Source organism: Lonchura striata, chromosome 6, assembly GCF_046129695.1.
Source record: "Lonchura striata isolate bLonStr1 chromosome 6, bLonStr1.mat, whole genome shotgun sequence".
Taxonomy (NCBI): domain Eukaryota; kingdom Metazoa; phylum Chordata; class Aves; order Passeriformes; family Estrildidae; genus Lonchura; species Lonchura striata.
Window position 1 is genome coordinate 54901107 of NC_134608.1, and position 20326 is coordinate 54921432.

A 20326-nucleotide genomic window follows, 5' to 3' on the forward strand; every position below is an offset into this window, starting at 1 on the left:
AGTCTAGCACATAACCCCAGGAATAAGTTTAGACTGCAGGGTAGACAGACTCATAAGAGAAAATTCCCACTAAGTGCCTACATTTACTAGAGAGAGACAGGTGCCTCCTAGATCATGAGTTCTGAATTATTTGGAGTTAATGACTTTACAACTGCACTAGAAGAGCCTCCAACTATTCTACCAATTTCCGTACACACTTGTAGACTTCATCTGTATTTTAAATTCTCTGGAGGCCAAAAGATGAGGCCAGTAACACATACTCTAAATACTTTGGATTACATACTTAGACTGAAATAAACTTCTCTATCCCACGAGAAAGAAAATTGCAGTTATTCCATGAAAGGACGGAACAGCCTACATTTAAATAATGTGTTCCTTTCCAGAAATTCTTAATAGATTAAGTTCAGCTCTATGTTTACAGTCAAATGTGGGGAAATTCTAGGTGTTTATTGCTGCACAAGTAAATTTCCTTACCGTCCTTGAGGTGGGAGGGGCAGAGGGGCTGGTCAGGGACATGATTTCCTGGATGGCCAGGCGGAGCTTGAGCCTGTGCAGGGGATTGCTGATGCCAATTTCCCGCTGGATTTCCGTGTCAGACAAGGCTGACATGATAGCACCGCTTTTCACATTGGCTCGGCAGGCAGCCACGTACCAGGCTGGCATCCCCACCCACAGCTGGAACACAGAGAAGGAAGTCAACAGGATATGGAAAACATCCCTGCCTCCAAGCTCACACAGTCTTTACGAGTCTGTACGTTTAGGGGGCTTTTTATTCATTTTGGGAGCACCACTCACCTCCAGCCACACCACCACAGTGGGCCCATCCCACTGTGCAAAAGGCAAACCTTGTCTTCTGGCTTCCTCCAGCAACTCGTGTCTACAATTATAGAAACAGTCATTGGTCATAATGGATGTGACAATTCCAGCACTGCACTCACTTCACTATCTTCTTTCCAATAATTAATTTATTCCTTTCCCAGCCAGACTTATATGACACACCTCCTAAGGCAGGTACAGCACATGTACAGGGACTATGTAGGGATGAAAGCTGAGCTGGGCAGGAAATAGGAGAGCAGCAGAGATGTGGACCTTGCCTTTCAGAACCCAGTTTCTGAAGCTACAACTGACACTCCCAACCCAATGTGAAGATGTCAGGCTTGTTTGGCAATCAGATTCTCAGCTGCTCAGTTTTCTGCCCAGCAAAGCTGAACCAAAGCAGTCATTTCTCCTCAGCATATGCAGATTTGAAACCTGTGGCAACACATGAGCACATCAGACACGCCTGTCCATCATGCTGTCAGGACTGGACACTGGGACAGTGACCATTTCACTGCTGAACATCAGCTTGTCAATGTCTGGCACAGCTTCACACAATCAGAGTTGTGTTTGGCAATTCTGTCCTGACAGGCTGTGTACTGAAACTCAGCTTTCATCTCCCCTGATGACACCATTTCCTTTGCTGTGCTGAAACAGATGCGCCTGAAGTTTCATACTGACAATTCAGCTCCCAGAGACAATGGAAACTCACAAGGTCCCTAGAAATAACTGCCAAAAAGTGTTTAATAAACCAAAGGACAAAAACTAGCACTGTGGGTATAAGCATGCAATGCTGCTTGGACATGTCTGGCTGAAAACATGGAGAAAGTCTAAAAAAAGCATTTTTACTCTGCCTTTGAAAGCCAGTTATATATGGTTAAATCTCCACTCATTCTCCTTTGAAAATCTGAAAAAATGACTGCACCTAATTAGACTGATTTTACTGTTCTTTATTCATGCCTGCAAGTGTAGAATTAAGATATGCTGCAATACTACAGAGTCAAGACCCTACATTACGTATTTACCATTTTCTCACTATTTCAATCAAATAAAATCTCCTTGCCTTTTGAACTGTCTCACTGGATAGATCTAGGATGATAACAGTTTTAGTAGTTACAGGTATTAAAATACACAAGGCACCTTGAAAAGTGATTACTGACAGACAAGGAGCTGTTTTGCTACTCCTACAAAATGCAAATACAGCATTCAGCTCTTTTATACATATCTGGGATCCTCATGTTATATTGGTAGGTAACTAAATATTAAAAAGCAATAATGAAACAATAAATGAAACAACTGCTTTATCAAGAGATAGCACTTCTCCACCTGCACACCAATAAATTCCTATTGCTCTGGAGGAACCTCCCAGTAATTTGTGCTAATTAAATGCGTTTCCCAGGAATGGAAAAGGCGGAGGAAGGTAGGCACTTGCAGACAACTGGTTACAAATAATCATTCTAGGTACCATTTTGGGATCCATCCATAAAGGTGGAACAGTGTTCAGCAGTCAGCAGCTGAATTTCACTACCAAAACAGAGTGTAAAAGCTTAGATATATTGGTACATTTCAAAAAGCCACATATATTTTTGAATTTGGAATAAAGCTATTTCCCTGCTACTCTGGAACACTCTACATTCATTCCACAATTAATTAGCCCCAAACACACTTAGTTCTGCTTCTCTTTTTTGTTTAAAGATTTAAAAATTAGAAAAATAAATAAGATCACACAAAACACTGTCTGGTAAGAACAGAATAAAGTGCTTAATACTGTATTTGCCAGAAAGGAACACAAAGTTTTTTCTAAGTACTTTAGCTTCTAAATTGGTGTCTATGCCTTTTTGGTGGTTGTACTGTGTGGAGTTCAGAGAATATCTGTCATTTCTGGTTGTTCTCTAAGTCTCATTGTATACTTCATGGTAACCATGAAACAGTGAATGCTTTGGAGTAGAATACAAGGAATACAGCATAAAATGTAAGGAGAATTTATGATACCAACTTGAAATTCACGGTGGTAATGTAGGAAGAAAATAATTGTGTGATGGAGGAAAACACATAAAATATAAACAAAGAAAAAAATGTTTACGAGATGAATTTATGCAGAAATTATTCAATGGATCAGAAGAGGAGAGCAACCATGAAGTGGAAAATTAATTGCAGAATTTGTTCATATGCAGTAAGAGATAAAAAACTTGCTTGCACAGGTAATCCTTAACCCCAAAGCTCAAGATGTAGCCAAGCACAAAACATCTCATAGGAAGAATTCAGAAGCAGCTGCTGTTTCATCTGCAAATTATGCATTTATGTTTTTTTCCTATAGCAGAGAACTTCTCTTTTCCCACTATTCCCTTCAAACTCCATCAAGACACTCACTGCATTCCAGTAAAATGTGATCAGATCCCTGAGAGCACAACTGCCAGGCCAACTGAGTCTCACAGCCCAGCCAATATACCACTTAGGAAATAGGTGCAAAACCAAAAATTTTGTGAGGGAAAAAATATTACAGTGGTGTCAGCAGCGTTAACAGCTGGTACAAACCCGGCCCTGTGAAGGATGAAAGGGTGCCAATAGAGTAGCTGGCTACTGGAATAACTCCCAGGTGACAAAACCAAGGGAGAGATGCCTGGAGACTTAACAGAAAGCCTGGCTGAGCTTCCCTTGGAACAGGAGCTCAAACATGCTGCTGCAAGGTGGGGGAGGTTTGTTGGTAGACACATTCCAGAGTCATCTCACAGCAGCTGTGGAGGACAAAAGCTGTGGTCACAGGGAGTGAGAAATTATGTCAAAGCTGCAGGTGGTGCCTGATGCAGCAGAGAGTGCACAGGACCCTCCAGGAACTGTGTGAAGTATCTGTGCTCAGAAGGGCTCTTGGCAGGAGAGGACACGCTCACCCCAGGGGAAAATAAAGCAGACTGGATCACTTGGTCACTGGACTAGGACAGCATGGGAATGGATACATGCAGAGCTCGTAGACAGAGGGGAATGCTGTATCCCAGATTTCTTGGATGGAAATTAAGAGGATTGATTTGGAAGAAGTTCAGAAAACAGTAAACACTGCAGTGTGGGGAAGAGAGAGATACTGATGGAAGTGACAGAGCTTCAGGGTGTAAAAACTGAGAAGCAACAGCTGTAAAACATGAGATGGAAATAGGCAGAGCATCAGAGGAAAGTAAGTATCATTATTCTACACTGAGTTCGGGGATGTAGTGTTTTGTGTGCAACAGTTATCTTAAATTTAGGTTTGCCTTCCTTTTTGATGAATACAGTACTAAGTTGATGGTGCTGTAGCCAGAAAAGCACAAACACAGTTGTGGCAAACACTGTCACGACCACAACTCACACAGGAGATGAACACATCACTATAAACCACTTAGGTTTAGTAAACACCAAACAACATTTTTACAGAAATACATCTACCTTGGAAACACAAATACCTACTATTGCTAAACAACTTTCAAATCCCAGATTACAAAATTAATCTAAGAGGGTTTAATATTCCCACTATAAAAGCTCACACCATGCAAATTAAGACAAGACACCAAACTAGCTTCCACACTGAATTAAGCGACAATGGATTTATTTCAGCAACACATTTTCATAAAATATTCTTCTAAATCTAGTAATTCCTCTCATGATCAGACTTTTTTGAAGAAAGGATAGAGGTTTTAATATATTGGAAAAAATCCAAAGGAGTTTTATCATACTTGCACAATAATCCTAAAAAAATAAATACAAACTTACCCTGATTTTGCACTACCACACCAAATGGTAAACAAAAGGAAAATGAAATTATGAAAGACAAATATAAAACTAGGATTAAACTGAACTCAAAGGCATACAATACCAGACAAATAATGTGTACTGTAATTTAATTCTGTAACTATAAATAGGTTTTTGTTAGCAGACACTGAATGCTGCCTTCAGCCTGTTTGTGCACATGCAGGCAGAAATCAGAAAGATAAATGAGCAAATAGGGATTAGAGACAGCTATAAATAGAATGAGCTGTCGTTGTTCCAAGCATTCAGGTAGCTGGAATTCTTTTTGCTGAATACAAGGTTTTGTAAGCAGTCAGTCAGAATTTGTTTTAACCCACCCTCCTCCAATATCAGAGTGAAAAGCAACTCAGAGCAGCTCTACCACTTTTTCTTCTTGATAAGGAACATCTCAAGAAGGCAGCAAGGGATCTTTGACCCCTTATGATAATATTGCTTCCCATATTCAGAACACCCCTCAGATTCTGAACACTAGCATGACAGCATCTTACTTGGATTTTTTAAAATGATAGATCTAGATTGTTTTTATTTCATTGAGTGGTAGAGAACAGAAGGCTCCAGGGAGACCTTAAAGCCCCCTCCAGTACCTAAATGGGCTGTGGAAGAGATGGAGAGGGGCTTTGGAAGAGCTAGGAAAGGCAATTCCAAATGAAAAGTTTTCATTTGTTTAATAGAGACAGCTGCCTTTTAAGCAAACTGCAACATGCAGCCATAAATTATACTTTAAATAACACCAGCACATTTTTGAAAAGCAGAATGTTTACAAGAAAAGCCATGATTTATGTGCAACTGCACTTCTTGCATTTCTTAAAGCAAGACAGTATGGATTGTTTCACTTGAGAATGAAACTTGTGGCTGGTATTGAGAAATACCTATATTGCTCAAAGAACAGACCTTACCACTCTTTAGATATGACCAGACTAAAACTATTTATTCAACCAAGATGTGGTATGACTTTAAAGCACTGCAGAAAAGGGAAAATACCACATCATAATAATATATGATTGCTTTCAGAGCAGCAGTCTGAAGAAAAACAGCTGAGCCTTCTGTTATCCAAACAAATCCACATTCCATTCTGACTTTTCAAACCAACACGCTGCTGGTTTTCATTAGCAGCCACCAGGCATTATTCTTATTAGTTAATAGAACTTAGGTACTGCAAGAAATCCCTCTCAAAGGGAAAATTAGCACTCTTTCTTTTCAACATTTACTGTCTGTCTTCAGAAGGCAAGGAAAGTCTGATCTTCATCAGTTTTTTGATAGCTGAACAGAACAGAAACAGCAGAAGTTTAAGGTATATGGCTAAGCATTGCGGGAAAAAATGCAAGGAATGCCTGATCCTACTTATATAAATATGAGTGTTTCCTGTATTCTCATATAAGCATCAAGTCAGGATTTCTACTAGTAGCAATATCTCTTTTTCACCTATGATTAGTCTTTGCTTCATCTGTTCCAAGACAGGAAACAACAACGCATGAAAACAGAAACTCCAAAGGTGAGCAGTAAACTAAAGATTTTCTGTGACAGAGTGAAAAAATTCTCATGACTAGGAAAAGGTAACTGCATACAAGGTGCCATAAAAAAAAGGAATAGTCATAACTGATTAAAAAAAATTGAAGAAACCAGGGCAATATGGTGCAAAGAAAAAGATTTCTGCAGACAATCTTAAACAGAAATGAAAAAATTACTGAAGAGAGAAGCTGCCAGCAGCTGCAACCCAAAGGGACAGAGAAAGGAGCCAGCAAATTCATACACAGGGAATGATGTCTGCACACAGCATCTCGTGCTTCCCTTCTGTCAATTCTTCCACACTCTGGAGCTAAAAAAAGCCAAGAACAACTTTGGGAAATCTCCTATTTGAATTAAAGGTATTTATAATTTATTACATTTAATACCTCCCAAAGTAGGTATAAAATATAATAAATTTAGGGGGAATTTGATAAGAGTCCGCTTCCATCTCCAAATTTCTCTATTACAGCAGTCCAATTGTAAGTTTTCAGCTTAAATTCCTTTCAAATTCACCATGACCTATGCTGCTATTAATGTTCTGGAAAAATAGTAAAAAAAAAAAATAAATCTACAGAGGCTTATTAGCCATAGTACCATATTAGGCAAAAATACCCCAAAACCAAACTAAAAAATAAAACCACAGCATTTTTAAACAAAGCAATATATGAATAACACAGGATTAGAAGTATTTGATAACTTACTTTTTCTGCATTTTCCTGTTTTTCTCTGCCTGACCTCCAAGTTTGCTGAGGCCTAATGCATCCTGAGAGGAACCATCTGCTTCTCCCAGGCCACCTACAAAAAACCCCAAACTCAAGTCACTCTCAATTTAATCCTTTGTAGTATTACTGATCAGGAATGTGTAAAACCAAAGCCCCAAGGCTATCTCTCTCACTGTGTAAGAAAAAGCAAACCAACCTTGTCCTAGAGCTTCCTTGCTTCCTTGCCCAGGTCGTCCCTTTTCCTTCTTGCCAAACAGGCGGCCAATGGAGGATTTGATCCCCTTCTTTTTGGGGGCTTTGTGAAGGGAATCTTGGCTGCTGTTACTACTACTAGGATTACTTGTTTGGCCATCTTGTGAACCTGTTGAACTGTATCAAAAAAACAGAGTCATCAAGGAACCCACATACAACAAATTCACCAGAGATAAGTTCAGGGTTCTGTGCAAGTTAATTGAAGTTCAGTAACTTACTAATGACATTTAATTTATTTTAATTTCATGAATTATGAAAAGAAATATTGATGGCACAAGTTCCTGGCTGAAAGGGGCAGACAAAGTTCAAAATACTTGAGTGGAATCCATCTCAGATAATTAGGTACTTTGAAAAGAATAACTGTCAATCAAAGTGATGGCAATTTTGCAAGTTATTTCTCAATTTATAGCTAAATAACAACTTAAAGAGTTGAGTTACATTTTTCATATTCCCAAGCATGAAGAAAATTTAATGCAGATTTTGAGTACCAAAAGCATTCCCATGAAGCCATTTCTAAGCATTAGCAATTACATTCCTAATGTTTATGTAACAGTCACACTCCTGACGTTTGAGAAACACTTTATCACTCAGACTAAAATCCTACAGGCTGACAGCTCTGCAGTTTGGGGTTTTACTCTGATGCCGTAGAACACTGAATTCCTGCTAGGTCTGAGTGATTCCCAGCTACTTACTTCCTAATGTCCCTGATATCTTCGTGGCTCACTGTGTGCAGAGCTCCTTTCTGGACTCTGTCCAGACGCAAGGACCGAGGTGAAGAAGGTGGTGATGTCTCACATTTTATGGTGGTTTTGTCATCTCGTACCTCTTCTCTGGAAGCTGGAGACTGATGGAAAAGGAAGGAAAATTTCAGGGGCACTGCCAAAACATGAAGGCTATACCAACACTACTCAAAATAGTGAAGAGGAAGAATCTTACTTTAGTGTTAAAGGATCACTGTTGCCCTTACCATTCTGCAGTTGCCTATTTTTTGCTTGATTTCTTTCTGAATTTCTTGTTACCTTCAATGACAAACTACTAAAATCCGTCTTAGCTACTAAAATGAGGAAGTGGCACGTATCTTTTATTCATTTATAGGGATAAGAACTAAAGTAATGCCTTCAGCACCATAAATTAATATACCTGCACCCAGTTCAAACAAGTGCAAAGACAGAAAATCTAGAGACCTGTGGGAAGAATTATTAGCAAGATCATTGACTCTGCAAAGTCAGTTTCTACACACCTGTGGCTACAAAGTTTGAGTAACAGAAAGAATAACTTATTTGTGTGTGCACTGACAGCTTTTAAAATTCAGCACTGATGCATGAAGACTGCACAGCAGTGATTGCAAACAGAAAGAGACAGCACAACAGTCCTCCACACCAGCAAAAACAGGCAAACAAACAAAAACTCACAAAACAAACCCACATTTAGGCTAAAATGATAAACCATAATCTTGTTTTGTTACACAGCTACCCTGCAAATGCTTTATGTTCCTGTTATCCACTAATGAGTCTGGGGACAGGGAGGGAGATGAAGGGGCACACCATGAAATAAACTAAAGATTTTTACCTTTCTACGGTGTTTCCTTAAATCACTAGGCTGACAGATGCATGCAAAGAAAAGAAATTTGGAAAAGCTGTATTTATTGTAAACTGTAGCACAGACTAAGACAACTAGTACAGACAAAAAAACTTAGGGAGAATATAAACAATTACAACAATGGCACAGGGAGATACTGGGTATGAAGTACTTCTTAAATCACAGATTATTTAAATGTATCCCTGCAGTGAGTAAAAGGAAGCAAAAAATAAACACTTAGAGTTGGTTATCTACCAAAGTACAGAGATGTTTGAGTGTGTTGAGATAGTCAGCAAATTAGCACAAAACATGTGTGGTAAAAAGCCCCAGTAAAATGTACAGGGTGCAAGGTGTTGCTTTGAAAAGGTGAGAACTGCTTTGAACCTCCAGGTTAGCTACAGAAGCCTTAATAAATCATCTGCACTCATCCCTCCTCACAACCCAGGGATTCCTGCAGCTGTTTCCTACACTGCACAAAAAGCAGGCAAGACTTTAAAAGTGTCAAAGAGTGCCAACAATAGCCTATTTCCATACAGCAACAGGATTCTGTTCTTTTGACAGCTTTCTAAGTGCTGCAATGTTTGAGCAGGAATTCACCACTACTTTTATTTTATCCTCCAGCCACTGTACCTCACTCCCCAGGGAGTACCCACCTCTGCCAGTGCAGACAGCAAGAGTTACACAGACAGCTTATTCAGACTGATGCTGACAAAAGTTAAATTTAGATAATTTGTTTAATAGCTCTCATTATTTAAAAAGCCTGCAACCAAAAATAGTTAGTCCCCTTTAAAGTGGGATGGGGGGAGGGATGTTGTTTCCCTCCCACAAAGGAAAACTTTTAATTGTTTTTGATTTAGAATACATGTAAATTTTGCAGCATTAATATGGAAAGTTATGTTCAATCTGACTGTAAAGTACTACATTAATAAATCATAAGTTCACTGAATCATAGAAGGGACCTTTAAAGATGATCGAGTTCCTCCTCAAGATCTTAACAAACCACTGCAGACACCATTTCACCATTATTGGATCTTTCATCCAGTAAATCTGATGAGCATAAAAATGAAAATGTTCATCACATGGAATGAACTGCCCACAAGGATTGCTCAAGAAAGCTGTAGGCTTCACCATTTATCATGTTGATGCTTTTTAATCATGAGGGGCTTTCAACTGACTGGGCTGCATAACCACTGGCATTAAGCTAATTTGCCTATATGATCAAAAACTAATGCAATTCGCTATTAAAACACTGGAAGACACAGCAGTCTAATAATCCATGATAGCCCTTCCTAAAGTTTCTAGAAATCTCTTGTTCTCTAATTCTTGATTTCAAGAATTAAAAACCCATCAAATACAGCTACAAACACCAGATAAAGCGACTTCAGTGCACAATTAGGATCTAAAGTGAACTTAATTACACTTCATTTTTCTTCAACTGCATTGGATTTCAGACAAGACATATTCTCCTGATCTAGTTTTGGGAAAAAGAGCTACTTAAATTTGTATATAGTTTTCTGCATGAGAAGTATTTAGCTTAACTAATTATTGTGAAATGTTAGAAGATAGAGCATTCCACAATCTTGAATTTTGACAGTTTTTTGTCAGAAGACTGCTTGCCCCTGGATATATGGCTAGAGCAAGTACAGTGATTTTTATTTTAACACAAAGAAGGTAAATTATTCCCTCTTATGAAAATATACTTTTTGGTGTATGTGTGCATTAATTTTAAAAAGCCAGCAAAACTACTTAGCTGAAATACTTGGTTTTAACTGTTCATTTTATTTAAAATGTAAAAATAAGAAAGAGGGAGATTTGTATCTTAATTTTACAGATGTGTTTGCATGCATAAAGCAGCTCCTAGAAGGATAAATCTTCCTCAGCAGTCATAGGAATGTCAAAGGAAGAAAAACAACTTTCTCTACTCTCTGAACTCTTGAGACTAAACTACTTTATCACCTGCAAGGTCTAACAGATATTTATTTTACCTATTAGGCTTTAATAGCCTAAAACAAGACACTAGCACTCATTAATTTTCAAACAGCAGTGATACCATCCCAAACTTCACGATTAATACGCAAATCACTTTTTAGCTGAGTGTTCACTGGAATAGTGGACTGCTAAAAATAAAATTTAACTTCTAGAAAGAGGAGTCTGAAGAAAGACCATAACAACAGAAGGAGTAAATACTTAGGCATGAGATGTTGACCAAATAATAGACTTGAGCTCTGAACGTTTTTCCTAATCATTATGTATCTTACACTTTTTATAGAAGTTGAAAGGAAGCAGTAGAAAAACCTAGAGAAAGGAAAAATACAGCTGAGTAAGCAGGAGAGGAAGGAGCAACCACACAACCCGTTTCCTAGAGAACAGGAACGTGCTTCTGAGGAGCCGGCAGGCCGTGGATACCCACCAGGGTCATGATGCCCAGCCTGTCCACCTCCCTGGCGGGGCTGTGCGGGATGCGCCGCGGCGTGGAGCGGCCGCTGCCAGGCGGGGAGGAGCCGGCCAGGGCCCCGCCGAGCGCGGGGGCGATGGAGCCCAGTGAGCGGAACCGGCCGTGCGCCTCCAGGCTGCCGCTGCCCACACGGCTCTCGATCTCCTCTGCGCGCTGCTCCGTGTTCTCCTTCTCCTCCTGGATCAGTCTGAGGGAAAAAGAGCCTCACAGGAACGTGACATGCCAACAAGGACCACGCAAATGGAAGCGGCACTTAGAAGAAAAACGTGGGAAAATTACCATTTTCCAGCATATTTTTATCAAAAGCTCCACAGCAGACGGGCCATACCTGATCTCTTTGTTGATTGCATCCAACTGTTCCTGCAGCATTATGGCCAAAGTCTGAGCATCAGCCTGACCACTTGGTGACAGCAGATCAACTGAGCTGAAAATGGTCTCCCTGTCATCCTCCACATCAGACACATCCACATCGCTCTCAAATGCTTGTGCCACATTTGCCAACACGCTGGCTTGCTGGGCCCGCTCCCAATCCTGCTCATTCAGGGTCTGAACCTACAAGAATCCATTAAAGGAATAAATCCAAGTTCAAATGGGGAAAAATATCATATCTCTACTACTTATCAAGATGTTTAAAATAATATATGTAAGTCCACTTACATGCTGAACACATCCATCAAGACACGATTGTTTAGAGAAATGTAAAAAAAAAAAAAAGCTATAGTGTAGGAAGCTTGAAACTTTGTTTAACTGCAAGATGCAGAACAGGCTCATTGAGTAAATTATAACACCACATATTTTGGTGATACACGCTTTTAATTACGGTAGAATTTCGTTATCAATTCAATGGGAACTATGGCATCAGTTTTATGTAATGAGTACACATGTGTCCTAAAAGGAAATGGAAATTGCTTGCAGAACAGTAATGTGTTAGAGTATGTTGACACAGAAGTAGGACTGCTTCAAATTGCACTTTACAGGCTTATCAAAATTAAAAAGCAAAATCAAAAACTTAAAACCAACAAAACCCCAGCAAAACAAAATAGGAGCTCCAAACCATAATCTTGCAACTATTTGCTAACAATTAAAAGGACCAGCAGCTGTTCATGAGTTGGTTACACAGGATCTATAAATCCCAGGAGTTTATTGCCAGGTCCTCCCAGTTCTAAAAGCCCCTTGCATCTGATTAGCCTCACACACTGAACAAATCTGTTCTGTTATTTGTATTTTCCCTCTTTACCTTTGAAGGCTCGTCCCTGAGAGCAGCCAGACGCCCCTTCTGGGGCCGCCTCAGCACAGAGGAGGTGCTGTAGGAGTCTGTGTGACTGTCCCCCACAGAGGAGGATGGCACAGGGAATCTGAAATCTGCTCTGCTGCAACACAAAACATTTAATCTTTACAAAGGGAGAAAGAAACAAAAAAAAAGTCACCCAAAGGATTTCTCTTGTCCCACAACTGCCAGTTGTTTTTAAGCAGTATAAAAATTGTTCTATATACTCCGTAAAAATGAATTTATAGCTATGACTGAAATATTTTCATTTATAATATACAAGATTGTATTTAGCATAGTAACCTTAAAGAAAATAGAAAAAAAAAACAAACTACTGCTGGTACCTGTGATGAAGTGATGTGGCTCTGAGCCTCACTTGGTCGTTTTCAGCCCTTAATGCATCAACATTTAATACCAGTTGATCCTGGAAAAATAAATAGAAAAAACATATCATATGCTTTTTAAGAAAAAAATTAGTGTCAAATACAAATTTATAAACTCAGATTTAGGTTTTTAATCTCATTTCTCTGAAGGTTGGAAATAATAGATTTTAAGATACAGCCTTCACCTATTTAAGCATTGTTTTTGCTACACACAATACAGCACTGTCATAAAAGGGTATCCCAGAATAATACTGTTGCCTCTCTACCCTGACTCTAGTAATGACAATATATACTTTAAAAACAACTGTGAGTTCACATGCTACTAAGTTTATTATAATAAAGTGATATAACAAACAAGAAGATTTGTTCAAGCTGTCTGCACAAAAGGATCTAAAAGCATTCACTTTTAACTTGGACATTTTTACATGCTCCAGAAACTCAGAATTTAACAGCAGAGAAATACAATGAATGAGAGAACAATGAAAGCCTAAATAAAACAAAAAGTGGCTGATAATGAACATCTATAACGGGACCTTGTCATTTCCATGACAAGCAGTACACCAGGCACCTTAGCTATTACTAAGGAGCAGCCAAGTCTAATAAATATTTCTCCTTCTGCTCCCAGTTCTTAAAACTTAAAAAAAAACCCTTTAGCAGTTGCACAGGTATTTTGTGATATTCAATGCTTTGAGAAAACCTTATGGAAAAATGTCCAACATTAAAATATTTCTCATTTGGTTTTGCTGTTCAAGGTCATATTTACAACAGTATAAAAATTCTACACAATCTCCAAACTTTGGCCAATTGCCAACATATCCAGGCACTTCACATATTCAAAAGTGTGTTAAGTCTTGGACTAAAAGGTTATGTATTACCCATAAAAATCCCGTAAAACTGTGGCACACAATACCGTAAAATAAGCAATAACAACTCCTTTCTCTTAAACAGAACAGGAAATGTTAAGTTTTATGAGGAATTAAAATCTGATCCTGTTATGTAGCAAGGCAGCAATTGAGTCACAATATTCCAGAAATGCAGAGTCTACCTTTTCATGCTGAAGTTCTTCTATTTGTTTTTTTGCATTTTCAATTTCTCGAATAAGCGAATTCTGAAATTAAAGGCATCACAAATTAAGTCACTCATAAGCTTTACACTTTTAAACCATAACCATGATGAGTATAAAAAAAAAATGTAGTCAACACTACACATATACATCTTATATTACACATCCTTGACTGCTTCCATAATTTCACTTTGATTATAGTTGAAGGTTTATCCTTCCAGGTCTACAGCCCTCTAAATAATGGATTTAGTAATAATACTGGTTCCATATATCTTTAATAGCAATAGCAGTCTTTTAAAGCTCTATTTCACAATCTAACTAGTAAAAAAAGGGAATAATTATGGAATAATTCAAAGTAATTCAAGGAAGACCACATGATCAGAACAAAGTCTTAATGTTACCTGCATGTTTCTTCCCAACTTAGCACAAAAAAATTAGCTGGAAAACTCAAAAAGAACACTTTTCTAGTAGCTGTTAACTACAGTAAAGGAGAAGTAGATTTTCCTCATTATTTGCAAATGTAGTTATGGTTTGGAAGATAAGAGGGAGTCAGGGTCAACCCTGAGACATCACCTATTATGTAAGCATTATGCATGAACACAAGAGGAAGCAAACAGTCATTACAAGTCTGGAAACACCATTTGCATTCCAAAGCATTTTATTGCCATGACTTTGGTATTAAAAGACACTCAGTTTTTCCTGAAACGTTTCCCCAGATGCTCATTTCACTCTCTAGTAAAAGAAACCAAATATATTTTAATCCAAGACCAAGCAACTCAAAGTCAGCATCAAGCAAAGTGCCACTTTAGTAGACATTCCTTAGCTGGATGAAGAATAAGGGATCTTACTTCAAGCTGGGCATGGAAGAATAATCCATAAGGATCTAGATCCAAAATCAGAAGGGAAGAAAAGGAGTGAAAGTGTGTCAGAAGAGATGAACTGAGTATTGGGGAAAGCTCCAAGATGTGCACTGACAGTGCAGGAAAAGCCCATTTACATGCATATAAAGAGTCCCAAAATGAGCTACCTGAGAAGAAAAGTAAATTGCAGGAATCCCACAATGACTATGGGGAACTGGTATAGCCAAAAGCACTGGGAAACCAAGGAATCTGAACTGGAAAGGACAAAGTTCCAATGCTTTAGGCTTCCTGTATTACACATAGGATGAGCCTATTTTTGCAATCTGTACCAGTCAAACAAAAAAGGATAAAGCTTCTTAAAAGCTGCCTTCTCAACACCACAGTGCAATGCCCAGGGACAACCTCAAAAATTATTTTTAAGAGCATATTTTCAAAATCAGCACTATAAAAGAGCCTTAACAGCAACTACTTATTAATAAGGGTTTTGTGTTTATTTGCTGAAGTTATGGACACGTTGCAAAAGGCACAAATCATTACAGAATTACACATTCATTACTGGAATGTGACTTGTTACCTTGTCTTCCAGGGCAGCCATCCTCTCCTTGAGATGAAGCTGGAGCCTTTCATTGGATTCAGACAGGAGCTTATCAACAGTTTCTGACAAACGTTTATTATGCTCTTCATTCATCTTCTCTCTCTGTCTAGCCTGAGATACAAAGAAGCTGCTGAAAAAACTCCAGATTTGCAATATCTCTAACAATTTCCAGGTTATGAAGGCAGCAAGCTTTCTTTAAACCAAATGCATTTTTTTAACAGCAATATTTTTCCACAGGGTAACACTGTATGTGCCTCCAGGACTCTGTAAAGGGAAACTAAGGGTCTTTAATAAGTGATCCAAGATTAGAAATTCAAAAAACCAAGCCGGTATTTAAAAAAACTTTAAAAGGCACAATTCAGAATGGATGACCTTATTTGTAACCTAGGAACCAATTTTTCCATAGTCATTTAAATCAGCAAGTTTCTTCAAACTTTTATTGGAGACTTTCAGCACATTTTCCTTGAGATTTAAGGTTAGCCACAGTAGAGTGACTCACTATCAGCCAGCCTAAACTCTAGCTTTATTTTAAAGCTGAGAAACAAAGAAGATTAGGTTCTTTCTTTCAGCTTGTTATCTTTGTCAAAATGTCACTAAAATGCAGTACCCTTTGCAGTTCTTGATTCTTCTCTTCAAGCTGTGCCTCCATCTGTCTCAGCCGCTCCTCGATATTGCCGTGTCTCTCCTCAGCCTGTCAATTTGAGAGCAAAATAAGAATTTGGGTGGGTTTTTTAGGCTCCAAAAGCACAGGAACACTGAGGCACAGGAATATTTCTAACATGCCTTGCACAACTGCCATTTATGGTAAAGGACAATGCAGAACAGATGCTTTTCTGTCACCAAAAGGACCTTGCAACAGTTCAGATGGGAAGTGACAAAATGATGAAACCTCTCACCCCTAAGTACCATCATGAATCAACTACTACTGTTTGCAAACAAGCTTGCAACAGCGAAGTTCATTCATATCCCCAACAAATACAACCAAAAAATAAATAAAAGTAAAGACTGAGTGCATTTTCAGCTTCTCCTCACTAGCCTGGACGATGGGACCCTTTGTTAGTAATCATGGCAAAGCAGAAAGCAGCAAGCAGAGACAAGGACTAAGATACAAATTCTACCTTCCTAAGCTTGGTGGCAAGTTCCAAAACTTTAGCATCTTTAGCAGCAGAGCTCCCAGGAGACAAAAGGTCAGACTACAGAGCCAGTTAGGGACAGGAAAGATAACAGGGAAAAAAAAAATGAAACTAAGGCTTTGAAAGAAAACATGCACACACACACTTGAAAAGGCTCATTTTTAGTTAGCTAAATATAATTCTTCAGATTTCATTACTCCATTTGCAACCCTCAAAAAATCTTGATATTTGGTAGTACCACAATTTCTCTCGCTCCCCACTTGCTTCACTTAGCAGTGGAAGAAATTTAGTTTCAGAAGCAGTTCGTATTTGGAAGACTTTATGCCTGTTATTGAATAATTTTAATAAAAAGTACAAAATAATAATTCAGATAGATATCTTTATGATGTAGAAGTGTTAACAGAAAACCCGCTTTAGTTCCAAAGAGCATAAACTTAAAAAAAGAGATTAAAAATTAATAAAAAAAAAAAGAAAGAGTAAATCAGAGTGTCTTCAGAGAGATGAGTGGAAAAAAAAAAAGTAGGAAATAAACATTTTCTGTACGAAATAAATATTTTCTGAATTATTTGTGGGAAAACTGGAAATCAAATGTAACTAAACCAACACTAGGAACAGAATTCCTGCAGTGGGACACCAATGGAGGAGAGAGTCTGGAGGACACTGCACCACCACCTCACCTTTGTAAGTGCTGCCACTCTCTGTGCCAGCTCAGCCTCCACCTCTGGCAAAGTCTCAGCTTTTCTCAGCGTCTGCTGCAGCTTTTGCTCAGCCAGTTCCAGTCGCTCTTGCAGCTGCCTGTTCTTATCTTCACTCTGCACAGGATTATGGCCAGCAAGTGTTGAGGGTTAAAGAAGTGATTAGTTAGAAAGTGGTTGGCTAAACAATCATTTCTGGCTTATAATGTTGGACTATTTCATGTCAAGCACTTGTCAAACTTTCTCTCTCACTACAGCAATAGCCTGTAAAAACCACTACACGCTGTGCAAATCTTAAAAGTTTAGCTCAGAATGAGTAATTCTCACCCACAAAACTAAAGATGCTTTGATACACATACAGTAACTTAAAACCCCACAATTAATAGCAACAACAGCCCTGCTGCTCCAAGATAAAGTGCACTAAATTTCTCAAAACCATTTCCCCTTCCAGTAAAGCTATCTCATCTTTATTCCCAGGGTAAAAATCTCTGCATTGTATGACTCCAGCTCCTGAAAAACAATCACTAATAACAGCACATTACAGCTGATATTTATCTCCTCAAAAGCAAAGTGCTTCAGCATGAACATTAATTATCTCCATTAGCTTTATGCTGAGCAAAATGTACTTCATCTCATTTGAAACTACAACCTGTCGGTGCATGGAGTCTTTAGTGGCAATTTCATTTTCAAGTTTATCATTGAGGTCATGCACAGATGTAGCTTCACGTTGTGCAGCGAGGTAGCGTTTCTCCAGAGTGGTGATTCTCTCCTCCATGTCCTCCTTCTGGGCCAGAGTCTGGGCAAGACACACAACAGAAGTCAGAACGTGAGAGATCATTTCAAATAAAATAATTTCAAATACAATTTTTTAAAAATCAGATTATTTTTCTCAGTAAAAATTGAAGTCGAAAGAAATGGCTTTTTAAAACAGTTAATGATTAAAAACCACTGGTCTTTATTACCTTATATCATACACCTGCTTCTTTCCTTTACAATGGTACACACACAGCAAATCTTGACTTGCTGGGGAGGGTCAGAGAGTGATCTGGGATATAATTAAGCTCCCTTTCTATGTAATGAGGATATGTGGGACCCTGGAGATTAGGGATTCAGCTATGACAGGAACTGTCAACCACACCACTGAAATTAAAGGGATTCCTCAATCAAGTACATCTTTTAAAAAAGGAAGCAAGAGTAATAAGATGAGCATGCATGCAAGAGTAATAAGATGAGCATGTATGACAAGATCAAGCATCTCTTCCAGAACATGCTGAAGTTGGCAATGCTAAATTCCAATCTATTAATGAAATATCTACTTAGTCATAGGTTTATCCTGAAGACAGATGTGACCCTTTGGTCTTTTAAACAAAAACCAGACACCCATCATGTCCTAAAAAAACATTTTCTTCTCATCTATCAAACCAAAGACTTCCAAAAACAATGGTTCAACTAAGCACCTGAGAGACTAGAATTTTCTAAAGATGGCATTTGTGACTCCCCAAATCCTGACAGTTCCTTCCTCACCTCACGTACATCCCTCTGTAACTTTGTGTTCATTTCTTCAGATTTTATTAAGTCTTTCCTTGCTGTGTCTAGATCTTCTTCCAGTTCTGTTACTCTGCTGGACAAAGCAGTGAGGCGTTCTTTCATTTGTATCTGCTCTTTGTTTTGCTTATCTATGATGTCTTGGAGTTCAATCATTTTAGCAAGGTTTTCATCATGGCATAATGAACCATCAGAGGCTCTCTATTAAACAGGGGGAAAATAGTGTATTAGCATGATGCAAATTAGATTGAAAAACAAATTGTAACTCACCTGTAAACATCCCTCCCTAAAGGTAACTTTATTATTGAACAGACTGCAAAAGCTGAAATTTGAATAACTGAGACTTTTTAACAAGATGATCATTCAAAAATATTTTATTATGGTTTAAAAATAAAATGTTATGGTTAATGATTAAAAACCATATGTCAGCTAAGCAAAGTAAATAGCTGTACCTTCCCATTTGTAGTTGGTGTATTTTCTTGTTCATGATTTATATCCAGCATCCCATCTGGAAGTGTTTTCTTCTGATTATTTTGCTCTTTCAGAATCATTAACTAAAAGAAAAGTTTACAGACACATGTTTCAAGCCAATTCCTTTTTCACTAATAATATAAGGAACAGCTGCAAAAGCAAAGGAGCAAAACAACAATTACTGATTCTACTGCCAGGTATGTATTAATAAAATATGGCACAAGCACTCAAATACCTTATGCCACTGCAAACCCTAATTTTAAAGGCACAGGGACTCTTTTTGTTGGTTTGGTTGGGTTTTCTTGAGGGCAGAGAGGGTGTCAGGAGGCTAAGGTTCGGCTTTTTCCTCTTCTGCTCTTTCAAAGCAGATAAGTTTAAAATTAACAATTATCCCATTTGGCAAGAAATCAAAAGGAAGAAGTGAAAGTGAAACTTAATAAATTACTCTGTACAAATATTGACTGAAACAGCCACAATGGACACATGAAGACTTCTTTTAAGACAGAAACTTACCTCTTTATGTGTAGTACCTAGTTCTTCTTCCAATAAGCTACACCTTTCAAGTGCTACTCGTAACCTCTCCCTTACCTGAAAGGGTAATTTCAAATTAATTGAAATAATTCAAATCAAAAATCAATTTTGCTTGATGCCATGCCTTTACAGACAATAAATTACACTGTTTCCATTACACTTAGAAACCTTCTTAATCTGGAGTCAGTCCTAATTACAACACATGCTACCAAAAAAATAGCCAAATATGTGTATCTTATAATCTAGCTTCTCCTTTTTTCTCTCATAAGCAACGTGGCCTGTACATTCAGGCACTAAAGAATTAAACATACCCAGAATTTGCTTGTCCTTTTTCAAGTCACAGACTGTGTTTGCTTTTGCTCATCTACAACATGGAAGAACAGGTAAAATTCCACTTAAAATCATTTGCCAGATTTTACATACAAGGGTCACAAAGTCAGGTAAACTGCAAGTTGGCAACAAAATTCACAGTGAACTTTAGCAGTTGCATATCCTGCTGCTAATATCAGGCACAACTGAAGGGAGGAGCTCTTTTAATTCAGATTTCTATCCCAGGGTAAGCAGATTCCCCTCCTCCTCTTCTCCCTAATCTATTTCTTTTATTAGATAATCAAAAGGATAAATCCTGATGTTGTACAGGTAAGCAGCTGTGTGCATTCCTACAGCAAATATATTGCTCC

At 38.3% G+C, this 20326-nt stretch overlaps 1 protein-coding gene across 9 annotated transcripts in view; it reads right to left on the reverse strand.

Annotated features, from left to right (window-relative positions):
• The window catches only part of PPFIA1 (PPFI scaffold protein A1), a 53020-nt gene that overhangs the window by 10952 nt on the left and 21742 nt on the right, over nucleotides 1-20326 (reverse strand). For 3 of the 9 annotated variants that reach the window (XM_021555885.3, XM_021555882.3, XM_021555880.3), the window contains exons 5-23: nucleotides 19629-19703; nucleotides 19097-19198; nucleotides 18624-18845; nucleotides 17749-17895; nucleotides 17082-17216; nucleotides 16390-16464; nucleotides 15879-15962; nucleotides 15251-15382; nucleotides 13799-13861; nucleotides 12715-12794; nucleotides 12341-12473; nucleotides 11432-11655; nucleotides 11059-11290; nucleotides 8640-8669; nucleotides 7763-7914; nucleotides 7015-7187; nucleotides 6798-6891; nucleotides 796-877; nucleotides 475-675 (exon numbers count right to left, since the gene is read on the reverse strand). In XM_021555885.3, coding sequence (XP_021411560.1) covers nucleotides 475-675; nucleotides 796-877; nucleotides 6798-6891; nucleotides 7015-7187; nucleotides 7763-7914; nucleotides 8640-8669; nucleotides 11059-11290; nucleotides 11432-11655; nucleotides 12341-12473; nucleotides 12715-12794; nucleotides 13799-13861; nucleotides 15251-15382; nucleotides 15879-15962; nucleotides 16390-16464; nucleotides 17082-17216; nucleotides 17749-17895; nucleotides 18624-18845; nucleotides 19097-19198; nucleotides 19629-19703 — 2436 coding nt within the window. The remainder of the gene's footprint in view (nucleotides 1-474; nucleotides 676-795; nucleotides 878-6797; nucleotides 6892-7014; nucleotides 7188-7762; nucleotides 7915-8639; nucleotides 8670-11058; nucleotides 11291-11431; nucleotides 11656-12340; nucleotides 12474-12714; nucleotides 12795-13798; nucleotides 13862-15250; nucleotides 15383-15878; nucleotides 15963-16389; nucleotides 16465-17081; nucleotides 17217-17748; nucleotides 17896-18623; nucleotides 18846-19096; nucleotides 19199-19628; nucleotides 19704-20326) is intronic. The other 6 variants (XM_021555888.3, XM_021555884.3, XM_021555886.3 and 3 more) reach the window with 3 other exon arrangements.